This window comes from Heterodontus francisci, chromosome 31 (genome assembly GCF_036365525.1).
Source record: "Heterodontus francisci isolate sHetFra1 chromosome 31, sHetFra1.hap1, whole genome shotgun sequence".
NCBI classification, from domain to species: Eukaryota; Metazoa; Chordata; class Chondrichthyes; order Heterodontiformes; family Heterodontidae; genus Heterodontus; species Heterodontus francisci.
Window position 1 is genome coordinate 9,200,135 of NC_090401.1, and position 19,010 is coordinate 9,219,144.

The 19,010-nt window shown below is 46.7% G+C and overlaps 1 protein-coding gene across 3 annotated transcripts in view; it reads right to left on the minus strand.

The window, feature by feature from the left end:
- tinagl1 (tubulointerstitial nephritis antigen-like 1) overlaps nt 1–19,010 on the minus strand; it is a 266,899-nt gene that overhangs the window by 131,370 nt on the left and 116,519 nt on the right. For all 3 annotated transcript variants that reach the window (XM_068011091.1, XM_068011092.1, XM_068011093.1), the window contains one exon: nt 1,216–1,366. In XM_068011091.1, coding sequence (XP_067867192.1) covers nt 1,216–1,366 — 151 coding nt within the window. The remainder of the gene's footprint in view (nt 1–1,215; nt 1,367–19,010) is intronic.

Below are 19,010 nucleotides of genomic sequence, written 5' to 3' on the forward strand. Positions count from 1 at the left end.
AGTACTTTAGCTGCCGAAACTCTTGTGGAGGCAGTAGGTGTGGGATTCTATTTATCAAATATTTTGCAGAATTCAAGAATGCTTCCAGGGATGAGGGACTTCAGTTATGTGGATACACTGGAGAAGCTTGGGTTGTTCTCTTTAAAGAAGAGGGGGTTAAGAAGAGATTTGAAAGAAGTGTTCAAGTATCATGAGGGGTTTAGGATAGACAGATATTCTTCCCATTGGCAGAAGGGTTGAGAACCGCAGGACGCTGATTTAAGGTGATTGGCACATGATCGAGAGGTGACATGAGGAAAAACTGTTTTACACAGCGAGTGGTCAGGATCTGGAATGCACTGCCTGAGAGTGTGGTGGAGGCAGATACAATTGCAGCTTTCAAAAATGGAATTGGATAATTATCTGAAGAGAAAAACATTGCAGGGCTACGGGAAAAGGGTGAGCAGTGGGACTAGCTAATTGGTTTTGCAGAGAGCAGCAGGGAAATGACAGGCCGAATATGACAATTCCATGACTTTAGGTGAGATTCTGTACAATGGGTGCCCTGAAGCGAGGATACCCATTGAATGTTATGTAGTTAATCGCTCATTGTGGGATAAACTCTATGAAAAGTGTGAGTGGGAAAAGGTTACCTATTGACCTTGCTGGCTTGAAACAAATGCTGGAGAGAAAGGAAATCTCTAAAATTAAATGGATTGATGCAAGACATCAACTGTTGAAATGCTTTACAAAAAGAAATGCATTTACAGTGAAATTGTTAGAGGTTCCAGATGAGTAGTGTCTTGTTATATAATGCTTTGTACAGAATATTGGGGTCTTTGAATCAATTTATTTTGAAATTTGATTGTACATGTAAATTTTAATATTAATTTACAAAGTGAAATTTAATTGGGTATTAAATTATATACAGGTGGTGGGCATTAATTGGAGATTCATTTGTGTTCCTATAAATAGGAACAAAGTGAAACTGTGGTGGTTGGTTTAGGAGGTACATGTCGGTGATGTGTATCTCTGCAATTAAAAGCTTGTAAAAGTATGTAAAGATTGGTCCCAGTTCTATCCTTCACCGCCTGACGGTCTGTACTATAACATTAGTACACCTATTCTAGGTTAAAACCAGTAGGCAAGTAGGCTGTGGCACTGGTTGCAGCCAGTCCCTGATTCACTGCACAGTAACACTCCTATTTCAGATCGACAAGTGTCGAGGGTACTTACCCACGGCGCCTCAGGTACCACCAAGCACCATCAATCCGCCCACCATGACAGCCTTGCTGGTTCCGTGTGTTACACGATATCAGATTCTGTGGTGATAACACTGCTGTCATGTGACCCATTGATTGGATGGAGATCCTGTCGGATGCCACAGCTAAGGGACCAGGAACAGACGTCAGAGAGATGTCACCCAACTATCAATCTTCCACACCCCTCACTGCAACACACCTCACATTAACACTCTGATATACCCCACATTCCTCACAGTAACAAACTGATATACCCCACACTCCTCACAGTAACAAACTGGTATACCCCACACTCCTCACAGTAACAAACTGGTATACCCCACACTCCTCACTGTAACACTCTGATATACCCCACACTCCTCACAGTAACAAACTGGTATACCCCACACTCCTCACAGTAACAAACTGGTATACCCCACACTCCTCACAGTAACAAACTGGTATACCCCACACTCCTCACTGTAACACTCTGATAAACCCCACACTCCTCACTGTAACACTCTGATATACCCCACACCCCTCACTGTAACACTCTGATAAACCCCACACTCCTCACTGCAACACTCTGATATACCCCACACTCCTCACAGTAACAAACTGATATACCCCACACTCCTCACAGTAACAAACTGATATACCCCACACTCCCCACAGTAACAAACTGGTATACCCCACACTCCTCACTGTAACACTCTGATATACCCCACACCCCTCACTGTAACACTCTGATATACCCCATACTCCTCACAGTAACAAACTGGTATACCCACACTCCTCACTGCAACACTCTGATCTACCCCACACTCCTCACTGTAACACTCTGATATACCCCATACTCCTCACAGTAACAAACTGGTATACCCCACACTCCTCACTGTAACACTCTGATATACCCCACACTCCTCACAGTAACAAACTGGTATACCCCACACTCCTCACAGTAACAAACTGGTATACCCCACACTCCTCACAGTAACAAACTGGTATACCCCACACTCCTCACTGTAACACTCTGATAAACCCCACACTCCTCACTGTAACACTCTGATATACCCCACACCCCTCACTGTAATACTCTGATAAACCCCACACTCCTCACTGCAACACTCTGATATACCCCACACTCCTCACAGTAACAAACTGATATACCCCACACTCCTCACAGTAACAAACTGATATACCCCACACTCCCCACAGTAACAAACTGGTATACCCCACACTCCTCACTGTAACACTCTGATATACCCCACACCCCTCACTGTAACACTCTGATATACCCCAAACTCCTCACAGTAACAAACTGGTATACCCACACTCCTCACTGCAACACTCTGATCTACCCCACACTCCTCACTGTAACACTCTGATATACCCCATACTCCTCACAGTAACAAACTGGTATACCCACACTCCTCACTGCAACACTCTGATATACCCCACACTCCTCACTGTAACACCCCTCACTGTAACACACCTCACATTAACACTCTGATATACCCCACACCCCTCACTGTAACACTCTGATATCCCCCACACTCCTCACTGCAACACTCTGATATACCCCACACTTCTCACTGTAACACTCTGATATAACCCACACTCCTCACAGTAACAAACTGGTATACCCCACACTCCTCACTGTAACACTCTGATATACCCCACACTCCTCACTGTAACACTCTGATATACCCCACACTCCTCACAGTAACACTCTGATATACCCCACACTCCTCACAGTAACACTCTGATATACCCCACACTCCTCACAGTAACAAACTGATATACCCCACACTCCTCACTGCAACACTCTGATCTACACCACGTTCCTCACAGTAACACTCTGATATACCCCACACTCCTCAGAGTAACAAACTGGTATACCCCACACTCCTCACAGTAACACTCTGATATACCCCACACTCCTCACTGTAACACTCTGATATACCCCACACTCCTAACAGTAACAAACTGATATACCCCACACTCCTCACTGCAACACTCTGATAGACACCAAGTTCCGTACAGTAACACTCTGATATACCCCACACTCCTAACAGTAACAAACTGATATACCCCACACTCTTCACAGTAACAAACTGGTATACCCCACACTCCTCACTGCAACACTCTGATATACACCACGTTCCTCACAGTAACACTCTGATATAGCCCACACTCCTCACAGCAACACTCTGATATACCCCACACTCCTCTCAGTAACAAACTGGTATACCCCACACTCCTCACAGTAACAAACTGGTATACCCCACACCCCTCACTGTCACACTCTGATATACCCCACCCTCCTCACTGTAACACTCTGATATACCCCACACTCCTCACTGTAACACTCTGATATACCCCATACTCCTCACAGTAACAAACTGGTATACCCACACTCCTCACTGCAACACTCTGATATACCCCACACTCCTCACTGCAAAACTCTGATATACCCCACACCCCTCACTGTAACACTCTGATATACCCCACACTCCCCACAGTAACAAACTGGTATACCCCACACTCCTCACTGTAACACTCTGATATACCCCACACTCCTCACAGTAACACTCTGATATACCCCACACTCCTCACTGTAACACTCTGATATACCCCACACTCCTCACTGTAACACTCTGATATACCCCATACTCCTCACAGTAACAAACTGGTATACCCACATTCCTCACTGCAACACTCTGATATACCCCACACTCCTCACTGTAACACCCCTCACTGTAACACACCTCACATTAACACTCTGATATACCCCACACCCCTCACTGTAACACTCTGATATACCCCACACTCCTCACAGTAACACTCTGATATACCCCACACTCCTCACAGTAACACTCTGATATACCCCACACACCTCACATTAACACTCTGATATACCCCACACTCCTCACAGAAACAAACTGATATACCCCACACCCCTCACTGTAACACTCTGATATACCCCACACTCCTCACTGCAACACTCTGATATACCCCACGCTCCTCACAGTAACACTCTGATATACCCCACACTCCTCACAGTAACAAACTGGTATACCCCACGCTCCTCACAGTAACACTCTGATATACCCCACACTCCTCACAGTAACACTCTGATATACCCCACACTCCTCACTGCAACACTCTGATATACCCGACGCTCCTCACAGTAACACACTGATATACCCCACACTCCTCACAGTAACAAACTGGTATACCCCACACTCCTCACTGCAACACTCTGATATACCCCACACCCCTCACTGCAACACTCTAATATACCCCACACTTCTCACTGTAACACTCTGATATACCCCACACTCCTCACAGTAACAAACTGGTATACCCCACACTCCTCACTGTAACACTCTGATATACCCCACACTCCTCACTGTAACACTCTGATATACCCCACGCTCCTCACAGTAACACTCTGATATACCCCACACTCCTCACAGTAACACTCTGATATACCCCACGCTCCTCACAGTAACACTCTGATATACTCCACACTCCTCACAGTAACAAACTGGTATATCCCACACTCCTCACTGCAACACTCTGATATACCCCACGCTCCTCACAGTAACACTCTGATAGACCCCACACTCCTCACAGTAACAAACTGGTATACCCCACACTCCTCACTGCAACACTCTGATATACCCCACACTCCTCACTGTAACACTCTGATATACCCCACACTCCTAACAGTAACAAACTGATATACACCACACTCCTCACTGCAACACTCTGATATACCCCACGCTCCTCACAGTAACACTCTGATAGACCCCACACTTCTCACAGTAACAAACTGATATACCCCACACTCCTCACAGTAACAAACTGGTATACCCCACACTCCTCACTGTAACACTTTGACATACCCCACACTCCTCACTGTAACACTCTGATATACCCCACACTCCTCACTGTAACACTCTGATATACCCCACACTCCTCACAGTAACAAACTGGTATACCCAACAATCCTCACTGTAACACTCTGATATACCCCACACTCCTCACTGTAACACTCTGATATACCCCACACTCCTCACAGTAACAAACTGGTATACCCCACAATCCTCACTGTAACACTCTGATATACCCCACACTCCTCACTGTAACACTCTGATATACCCCACACTCCTCACTGTAACACTCTGATATACCCCACACTCCTCACAGTAACAAACTGGTATACCCCACACTCCTCACTGTAACAAACTGGTATACCCCACACTCCTCACTGTAACACTCTGATATACCCCACACTCCTCACAGTAACAAACTGGTATACCCCACACTCCTCACTGTAACACTCTGATATACCCCACACTCCTCACTGTAACACTCTGATATACCCCACGCTCCTCACAGTAACACTCTGATATACCCCACACTCCTCACAGTAACACTCTGATATACCCCACGCTCCTCACAGTAACACTCTGATATACTCCACACTCCTCACAGTAACAAACTGGTATACCCCACACTCCTCACTGCAACACTCTGATATACCCCACGCTCCTCACAGTAACACTCTGATAGACCCCACACTCCTCACAGTAACAAACTGGTATACCCCACACTCCTCACTGCAACACTCTGATATACCCCACACTCCTCACTGTAACACTCTGATATACCCCACACTCCTAACAGTAACAAACTGATATACCCCACACTCCTCACTGCAACACTCTGATATACCCCACGCTCCTCACAGTAACACTCTGATAGACCCCACACTCCTCACAGTAACAAACTGATATACCCCACACTCCTCACAGTAACAAACTGGTATACCCCACACTCCTCACTGTAACACTTTGACATACCCCACACTCCTCACTGTAACACTCTGATATACCCCACACTCCTCACTGTAACACTCTGATATACCCCACACTCCTCACAGTAACAAACTGGTATACCCCACAATCCTCACTGTAACACTCTGATATACCCCACACTCCTCACTGTAAAACTCTGATATACCCCACACTCCTCACAGTAACAAACTGGTATACCCCACAATCCTCACTGTAACACTCTGATATACCCCACACTCCTCACTGTAACACTCTGATATACCCCACACTCCTCACTGTAACACTCTGATATACCCCACACTCCTCACAGTAACAAACTGATATACCCCACACTCCTCACAGTAACAAACTGGTATACCCCACACTCCTCACTGTAACACTTTGACATACCCCACACTCCTCACTGTAACACTCTGATATACCCCACACTCCTCACTGTAACACTCTGATATACCCCACACTCCTCACAGTAACAAACTGGTATACCCAACAATCCTCACTGTAACACTCTGATATACCCCACACTCCTCACTGTAACACTCTGATATACCCCACACTCCTCACAGTAACAAACTGGTATACCCCACAATCCTCACTGTAACACTCTGATATACCCCACACTCCTCACTGTAACACTCTGATATACCCCACACTCCTCACTGTAACACTCTGATATACCCCACACTCCTCACAGTAACAAACTGGTATACCCCACACTCCTCACTGTAACAAACTGGTATACCCCACACTCCTCACTGTAACACTCTGATATACCCCACACTCCTCACTGTAACAAACTGGTATACCCCACACTCCTCACTGTAACACTCTGATATACCCCACACTCCTCACTGTAACACTCTGATATACCCCACGCTCCTCACAGTAACACTCTGATATACCCCACACTCCTCACAGTAACACTCTGATATACCCCACGCTCCTCACAGTAACACTCTGATATACTCCACACTCCTCACAGTAACAAACTGGTATACCCCACACTCCTCACTGCAACACTCTGATATACCCCACGCTCCTCACAGTAACACTCTGATAGACCCCACACTCCTCACAGTAACAAACTGGTATACCCCACACTCCTCACTGCAACACTCTGATATACCCCACACTCCTCACTGTAACACTCTGATATACCCCACACTCCTAACAGTAACAAACTGATATACCCCACACTCCTCACTGTAACACTTTGACATACCCCACACTCCTCACTGTAACACTCTGATATACCCCACACTCCTCACTGTAACACTCTGATATACCCCACACTCCTCACAGTAACAAACTGGTATACCCCACAATCCTCACTGTAACACTCTGATATACCCCACACTCCTCACTGTAACACTCTGATATACCCCACACTCCTCACAGTAACAAACTGGTATACCCCACAATCCTCACTGTAACACTCTGATATACCCCACACTCCTCACTGTAACACTCTGATATACCCCACACTCCTCACTGTAACACTCTGATATACCCCACACTCCTCACTGTAACACTCTGATATACCCCACACTCCTCACAGTAACAAACTGGTATACCCCACACTCCTCACTGTAACAAACTGGTATACCCCACACTCCTCACTGTAACACTCTGATATACCCCACACTCCTCACAGTAACAAACTGGTATACCCCACACTCCTCACTGTAACACTCTGATATACCCCACACTCCTCACTGCAACACTCTGATATACCCCACGCTCCTCACAGTAACACTCTGATAGACCCCACACTCCTCACAGTAACAAACTGATATACCCCACACTCCTCACAGTAACAAACTGGTATACCCCACACTCCTCACTGTAACACTTTGACATACCCCACACTCCTCACTGTAACACTCTGATATACCCCACACTCCTCACTGTAACACTCTGATATACCCCACACTCCTCACAGTAACAAACTGGTATACCCCACAATCCTCACTGTAACACTCTGATATACCCCACACTCCTCACTGTAACACTCTGATATACCCCACACTCCTCACAGTAACAAACTGGTATACCCCACAATCCTGACTGTAACACTCTGATATACCCCACACTCCTCACTGTAACACTCTGATATACCCCACACTCCTCACTGTAACACTCTGATATACCCCACACTCCTCACTGTAACACTCTGATATACCCCACACTCCTCACAGTAACAAACTGGTATACCCCACACTCCTCACTGTAACAAACTGGTATACCCCACACTCCTCACTGTAACACTCTGATATACCCCACACTCCTCACAGTAACAAACTGGTATACCCCACACTCCTCACTGTAACACTCTGATATACCCCACACTCCTCACTGCAACACTCTGATATACCCCACACTCCTCACAGTAACATACTGGTATACCCCACAATCCTCACTGTAACACTCTGATATACCCCACACTCCTCACAGTAACAAACTGGTATACCAGACACTCCTCACTGTAACACTCTGATATACCCCACAATCCTCACTGTAACACTTTGATATACTCCACACTCCTCACTGCAACACTCTGATATACCCCACAATCCTCACTGTAACACTCTGATATACCCCACACTCCTCACAGTAACAAACTGGTATACCAGACACTCCTCACTGTAACACTCTGATATACCCCACAATCCTCACTGTAACACTCTGATATACTCCACACTCCTCACTGTAACACTCTGATATACTCCACACCCCAAACAGTAACAAACTGATACACCCCACACCCCTCACTGTAACACTCTGATATACCCCACACCCCTCACTGTCACACTGATATACCCCACACTCCTCACTCACTGTAACACTCTGATATACCCCACACTCCTCACAGTAACAAACTGATACACCCCACACCCCTCACTGTAACACTCTGATATACCCCACACCCCTCACTGTCACACTCTGATATACCCCACACTCCTCACAGTAACAAACTGATACACCCCACACCCCTCACTGTAACACTCTGATATACCCCACACCCCTCACTGTCACACTCTGATATACCCCACACTCCTCACTCACTGTAACACTCTGATATACCCCACACTCCTCACAGTAACACTCTAATATACCCCACACTCCTCACTCACTGTAACACTCTGATATACCCCACACCCCTCACTGTCACACTCTGATATACCCCACTCTCCTCACAGTAACAAACTGGTATACCCCACACTCCTCACTGTAACCCTCTGATATACCCCACACTCCTTACTGCAACACTCTGATATACCCCACACTCCTGACTCACTGTAACACTCTGATATACCCCACACTCCTCACTCACAGTAACACACTGATATACCCCACACTCCTCACTGTAACACTCTGATATACCCCACACTCCTCACAGTAACAAACTGGTATACCCCACACTCCTCACTGTAACAAACTGGTATACCCCACACTCCTCACTGTAACACTCTGATATACCCCACACTCCTCACAGTAACAAACTGGTATACCCCACACTCCTCACTGTAACACTCTGATATACCCCACACTCCTCACTGCAACACTCTGAGATACCCCACACTCCTCACAGTAACATACTGGTATACCCCACAATCCTCACTGTAACACTCTGATATACCCCACACTCCTCACAGTAACAAACTGGTATACCAGACACTCCTCACTGTAACACTCTGATATACCCCACAATCCTCACTGTAACACTTTGATATACTCCACACTCCTCACTGTAACACTCTGATATACCCCACAATCCTCACTGTAACATACTGGTATACCCCACAATCCTCACTGTAACACTCTGATATACCCCACACTCCTCACAGTAACAAACTGGTATACCAGACACTCCTCACTGTAACACTCTGATATACCCCACAATCCTCACTGTAACACTTTGATATACTCCACACTCCTCACTGTAACACTCTGATATACCCCACAATCCTCACTGTAACACTCTGATATACCCCACACTCCTCACAGTAACAAACTGGTATACCAGACACTCCTCACTGTAACACTCTGATATACCCCACAATCCTCACTGTAACACTCTGATATACTCCACACTCCTCACTGTAACACTCTGATATACTCCACACCCCAAACAGTAACAAACTGATACACCCCACACCCCTCACTGTAACACTCTGATATACCCCACACCCCTCACTGTCACACTCTGATATACCCCACACTCCTCACTCACTGTAACACTCTGATATACCCCACACTCCTCACAGTAACAAACTGATACACCCCACACCCCTCACTGTAACACTCTGATATACCCCACACCCCTCACTGTCACACTCTGATATACCCCACACTCCTCACAGTAACAAACTGATACACCCCACACCCCTCACTGTAACACTCTGATATACCCCACACCCCTCACTGTCACACTCTGATATACCCCACACTCCTCACTCACTGTAACACTCTGATATACCCCACACTCCTCACAGTAACACTCTGATATACCCCACACTCCTCACTCACTGTAACACTCTGATATACCCCACACCCCTCACTGTCACACTCTGATATACCCCACTCTCCTCACAGTAACAAACTGGTATACCCCACACTCCTCACTGTAACCCTCTGATATACCCCACACTCCTTACTGCAACACTCTGATATACCCCACACTCCTGACTCACTGTAACACTCTGATATACCCCACACTCCTCACTCACAGTAACACACTGATATACCCCACACTCCGAACTGTAACACTCTGATATACCCCACACTCCTCACTGTAACCCTCTTATATACCCCACACTCCTCACAGTAACAAACTGGTATACCCCACAATCCTCACTGTAACACTCTGATATACCCCACACTCCTCACTGTAACACTCTGATATACCCCACACCCCTCACTGTAACACTCTGATATACCCCACACTCCTCACTGTAACACTCTGATATACCCCACACTCCTTACTGTAACAAACTGGTATACCCCACACTCCTCACAGTAACAAACTGGTATATGCCACACTCCTCACTGTAACACTCTGATATACCCCACACTCCTCACAGTTCCAAACTGATATACCCCACACTCCTCACTGTAACCCTCTTATATACCCCACACTCCTCACAGTAACAAACTGGTATACCCCACAATCCTCACTGTAACACTCTGATATACCCCACACTCCTCACTGTAACACTCTGATATACCCCACACTCCTTACTGTAACAAACTGGTATACCCCACACTCCTCACAGTAACAAACTGGTATGTGCCACACTCCTCACTGCAACACTCTGATATACTCCACACTCCTTATTGCAACACTGATATACCCCACACCCCTCGCTCACTGTAACACTCTAATACACCCCATACCCTTCACTGCAACACTCTGATATACCCCACACTCCTTATTGCAACACTCTGATATACCCCACACCCCTCGCTCACTGTAACACTCTGATATACCCCACACCCCTCACTGTAACACTCTGATATACCCCACACTCCCAACTCACTGTAACACTCTGATATACCCCACACTCCCAACTCACTGTAACACACTGATATACCCCACTCTCCTCACAGTAACAAACTGGTATACCCCACACTCCTCACTGTAACCCTCTGATATAACCCACACTCCTTACTGCAACACTCTGATATACCCCACACCCCTCGCTCACTGTAACACTCTGATATACCCCACACTCCTGACTCACAGTAACACACTGATATACCCCACTCTCCTCACAGTAACAAACTGGTATACCCCACACTCCGAACTGTAACACTCTGATATACCCCACACTCCTCACTCACTGTAACACTCTGATATACCCCACACCCCTCACTGTCACACTCTGATATACCCCACACTCCTCACTCACTGTAACACTCTGATATACCCCACACTCCTCACAGTAACAAACTGATACACCCCACACCCCTCACTGTAACACTCTGATATACCCCACACCCCTCACTGTCACACTCTGATATACCCCACACTCCTCACAGTAACAAACTGATACACCCCACACCCCTCACTGTAACACTCTGATATACCCCACACCCCTCACTGTCACACTCTGATATACCCCACACTCCTCACTCACTGTAACACTCTGATATACCCCACACTCCTCACAGTAACACTCTGATATACCCCACACTCCTCACTCACTGTAACACTCTGATATACCCCACACCCCTCACTGTCACACTCTGATATACCCCACTCTCCTCACAGTAACAAACTGGTATACCCCACACTCCTCACTGTAACCCTCTGATATACCCCACACTCCTTACTGCAACACTCTGATATACCCCACACTCCTGACTCACTGTAACACTCTGATATACCCCACACTCCTCACTCACAGTAACACACTGATATACCCCACACTCCGAACTGTAACACTCTGATATACCCCACACTCCTCACTGTAACCCTCTTATATACCCCACACTCCTCACAGTAACAAACTGGTATACCCCACAATCCTCACTGTAACACTCTGATATACCCCACACTCCTCACTGTAACACTCTGATATACCCCACACCCCTCACTGTAACACTCTGATATACCCCACACTCCTCACTGTAACACTCTGATATACCCCACACTCCTTACTGTAACAAACTGGTATACCCCACACTCCTCACAGTAACAAACTGGTATATGCCACACTCCTCACTGTAACACTCTGATATACCCCACACTCCTCACAGTTCCAAACTGATATACCCCACACTCCTCACTGTAACCCTCTTATATACCCCACACTCCTCACAGTAACAAACTGGTATACCCCACAATCCTCACTGTAACACTCTGATATACCCCACACTCCTCACTGTAACACTCTGATATACCCCACACTCCTTACTGTAACAAACTGGTATACCCCACACTCCTCACAGTAACAAACTGGTATGTGCCACACTCCTCACTGCAACACTCTGATATACTCCACACTCCTTATTGCAACACTCTGATATACCCCATACTCCTCACAGTAACAAACTGGTATACCCACACTCCTCACTGCAACACTCTGATCTACCCCACACTCCTCACTGTAACACTCTGATATACCCCATACTCCTCACAGTAACAAACTGGTATACCCCACACTCCTCACTGTAACACTCTGATATACCCCACACTCCTCACAGTAACAAACTGGTATACCCCACACTCCTCACAGTAACAAACTGGTATACCCCACACTCCTCACAGTAACAAACTGGTATACCCCACACTCCTCACTGTAACACTCTGATAAACCCCACACTCCTCACTGTAACACTCTGATATACCCCACACCCCTCACTGTAACACTCTGATAAACCCCACACTCCTCACTGCAACACTCTGATATACCCCACACTCCTCACAGTAACAAACTGATATACCCCACACTCCTCACAGTAACAAACTGATATACCCCACACTCCCCACAGTAACAAACTGGTATACCCCACACTCCTCACTGTAACACTCTGATATACCCCACACCCCTCACTGTAACACTCTGATATACCCCATACTCCTCACAGTAACAAACTGGTATACCCACACTCCTCACTGCAACACTCTGATCTACCCCACACTCCTCACTGTAACACTCTGATATACCCCATACTCCTCACAGTAACAAACTGGTATACCCACACTCCTCACTGCAACACTCTGATATACCCCACACTCCTCACTGTAACACCCCTCACTGTAACACACCTCACATTAACACTCTGATATACCCCACACCCCTCACTGTAACACTCTGATATCCCCCACACTCCTCACTGCAACACTCTGATATACCCCACACTTCTCACTGTAACACTCTGATATAACCCACACTCCTCACAGTAACAAACTGGTATACCCCACACTCCTCACTGTAACACTCTGATATACCCCACACTCCTCACTGTAACACTCTGATATACCCCACACTCCTCACAGTAACACTCTGATATACCCCACACTCCTCACAGTAACACTCTGATATACCCCACACTCCTAACAGTAACAAACTGATATACCCCACACTCCTCACTGCAACACTCTGATCTACACCACGTTCCTCACAGTAACACTCTGATATACCCCACACTCCTCACAGTAACAAACTGGTATACCCCACACTCCTCACAGTAACACTCTGATATACCCCACACTCCTCACTGTAACACTCTGATATACCCCACACTCCTAACAGTAACAAACTGATATACCCCACACTCCTCACTGCAACACTCTGATAGACACCAAGTTCCGTACAGTAACACTCTGATATACCCCACACTCCTAACAGTAACAAACTGATATACCCCACACTCTTCACAGTAACAAACTGGTATACCCCACACTCCTCACTGCAACACTCTGATATACACCACGTTCCTCACAGTAACACTCTGATATAGCCCACACTCCTCACAGCAACACTCTGATATACCCCACACTCCTCTCAGTAACAAACTGGTATACCCCACACTCCTCACAGTAACAAACTGGTATACCCCACACCCCTCACTGTCACACTCTGATATACCCCACCCTCCTCACTGTAACACTCTGATATACCCCACACTCCTCACTGTAACACTCTGATATACCCCATACTCCTCACAGTAACAAACTGGTATACCCACACTCCTCACTGCAACACTCTGATATACCCCACACTCCTCACTGCAAAACTCTGATATACCCCACACCCCTCACTGGAACACTCTGATATACCCCACACTCCCCACAGTAACAAACTGGTATACCCCACACTCCTCACTGTAACACTCTGATATACCCCACACTCCTCACAGTAACACTCTGATATACCCCACACTCCTCACTGTAACACTCTGATATACCCCACACTCCTCACTGTAACACTCTGATATACCCCATACTCCTCACAGTAACAAACTGGTATACCCACATTCCTCACTGCAACACTCTGATATACCCCACACTCCTCACTGTAACACCCCTCACTGTAACACACCTCACATTAACACTCTGATATACCCCACACCCCTCACTGTAACACTCTGATATACCCCACACTCCTCACAGTAACACTCTGATATACCCCACACTCCTCACAGTAACACTCTGATATACCCCACACACCTCACATTAACACTCTGATATACCCCACACTCCTCACAGAAACAAACTGATATACCCCACACCCCTCACTGTAACACTCTGATATACCCCACACTCCTCACTGCAACACTCTGATATACCCCACGCTCCTCACAGTAACACTCTGATATACCCCACACTCCTCACAGTAACAAACTGGTATACCCCACGCTCCTCACAGTAACACTCTGATATACCCCACACTCCTCACAGTAACACTCTGATATACCCCACACTCCTCACTGCAACACTCTGATATACCCGACGCTCCTCACAGTAACACACTGATATACCCCACACTCCTCACAGTAACAAACTGGTATACCCCACACTCCTCACTGCAACACTCTGATATACCCCACACCCATCACTGCAACACTCTAATATACCCCACACTTCTCACTGTAACACTCTGATATACCCCACACTCCTCACAGTAACAAACTGGTATACCCCACACTCCTCACTGTAACACTCTGATATACCCCACACTCCTCACTGTAACACTCTGATATACCCCACGCTCCTCACAGTAACACTCTGATATACCCCACACTCCTCACAGTAACACTCTGATATACCCCACGCTCCTCACAGTAACACTCTGATATACTCCACACTCCTCACAGTAACAAACTGGTATACCCCACACTCCTCACTGCAACACTCTGATATACCCCACGCTCCTCACAGTAACACTCTGATAGACCCCACACTCCTCACAGTAACAAACTGTTATACCCCACACTCCTCACTGCAACACTCTGATATACCCCACACTCCTCACTGTAACACTCTGATATACCCCACACTCCTAACAGTAACAAACTGATATACCCCACACTCCTCACTGCAACACTCTGATATACCCCACGCTCCTCACAGTAACACTCTGATAGACCCCACACTCCTCACTGTAACAAACTGATATACCCCACACTCCTCACAGAAACAAACTGATATACCCCACACCCCTCACTGTAACACTCTGATATACCCCACACTCCTCACTGCAACACTCTGATATACCCCACGCTCCTCACAGTAACACTCTGATATACCCCACACTCCTCACAGTAACAAACTGGTATACCCCACGCTCCTCACAGTAACACTCTGATATACCCCACACTCCTCACAGTAACACTCTGATATACCCCACACTCCTCACTGCAACACTCTGATATACCCGACGCTCCTCACAGTAACACACTGATATACCCCACACTCCTCACAGTAACAAACTGGTATACCCCACACTCCTCACTGCAACACTCTGATATACCCCACACCCCTCACTGCAACACTCTAATATACCCCACACTTCTCACTGTAACACTCTGATATACCCCACACTCCTCACAGTAACAAACTGGTATACCCCACACTCCTCACTGTAACACTCTGATATACCCCACACTCCTCACTGTAACACTCTGATATACCCCACGCTCCTCACAGTAACACTCTGATATACCCCACACTCCTCACAGTAACACTCTGATATACCCCACGCTCCTCACAGTAACACTCTGATATACTCCACACTCCTCACAGTAACACTCTGATATACTCCACACTCCTCACAGTAACAAACTGGTATACCCCACACTCCTCACTGCAACACTCTGATATACCCCACGCTCCTCACAGTAACACTCTGATAGACCCCACACTCCTCACAGTAACAAACTGGTATACCCCACACTCCTCACTGCAACACTCTGATATACCCCACACTCCTCACTGTAACACTCTGATATACCCCACACTCCTAACAGTAACAAACTGATATACCCCACACTCCTCACTGCAACACTCTGATATACCCCACGCTCCTCACAGTAACACTCTGATAGACCCCACACTCCTCACAGTAACAAACTGATATACCCCACACTCCTCACAGTAACAAACTGGTATACCCCACACTCCTCACTGTAACACTTTGACATACCCCACACTCCTCACTGTAACACTCTGATATACCCCACACTCCTCACTGTAACACTCTGATATACCCCACACTCCTCACAGTAACAAACTGGTATACCCCACAATCCTCACTGTAACACTCTGATATACCCCACACTCCTCACTGTAACACTCTGATATACCCCACACTCCTCACAGTAACAAACTGGTATACCCCACAATCCTCACTGTAACACTCTGATATACCCCACACTCCTCACTGTAACACTCTGATATACCCCACACTCCTCACTGTAACACTCTGATATACCCCACACTCCTCACAGTAACAAACTGGTATACCCCACACTCCTCACTGTAACAAACTGGTATACCCCACACTCCTCACTGTAACACTCTGATATACCCCACACTCCTCACAGTAACAAACTGGTATACCCCACACTCCTCACTGTAACACTCTGATATACCCCACACTCCTCACTGTAACACTCTGATATACCCCACACTCCTCACAGTAACATACTGGTATACCCCACAATCCTCACTGTAACACTCTGATATACCCCACACTCCTCACAGTAACAAACTGGTATACCAGACACTCCTCACTGTAACACTCTGATATACCCCACAATCCTCACTGTAACACTTTGATATTCTCCACACTCCTCACTGTAACACTCTGATATACCCCACAATCCTCACTGTAACACTCTGATATACCCCACACTCCTCACAGTAACAAACTGGTATACCAGACACTCCTCACTGTAACACTCTGATATACCCCACAATCCTCACTGTAACACTCTGATATACTCCACACCCCAAACAGTAACAAACTGATACACCCCACACCCCTCACTGTAACACTCTGATATACCCCACACCCCTCACTGTCACACTCTGATATACCCCACACTCCTCACTCACTGTAACACTCTGATATACCCCACACTCCTCACAGTAACAACTTGATACACCCCACACCCCTCACTGTAACACTCTGATATACCCCACACCCCTCACTGTCACACTCTGATATACCCCACACTCCTCACAGTAACAAACTGATACACCCCACACCCCTCACTGTAACACTCTGATATACCCCACACCCCTCACTGTCACACTCTGACATACCCCACACTCCTCACTCACTGTAACACTCTGATATACCCCACACTCCTCACAGTAACACTCTGATATACCCCACACTCCTCACTCACTGTAACACTCTGATATACCCCACACCCCTCACTGTCACACTCTGATATACCCCACTCTCCTCACAGTAACAAACTGGTATACCCCACACTCCTCACTGTAACCCTCTGATATACCCCACACTCCTTACTGCAACACTCTGATATACCCCACACTCCTGACTCACTGTAACACTCTGATATACCCCACACTCCTCACTCACAGTAACAAACTGGTATACCCCACAATCCTCACTGTAACACTCTGATATACCCCACACTCCTCACTGTAACACTCTGATATACCCCACACCCCTCACTGTAACACTCTGATATACCCCACACTCCTCACTGTAACACTCTGATATACCCCACACTCCTTACTGTAACAAACTGGTATACCCCACACTCCTCACAGTAACAAACTGGTATATGCCACACTCCTCACTGTAACACTCTGATATACCCCACACTCCTCACAGTTCCAAACTGATATACCCCACACTCCTCACTGTAACCCTCTTATATACCCCACACTCCTCACAGTAACAAACTGGTATACCCCACAATCCTCACTGTAACA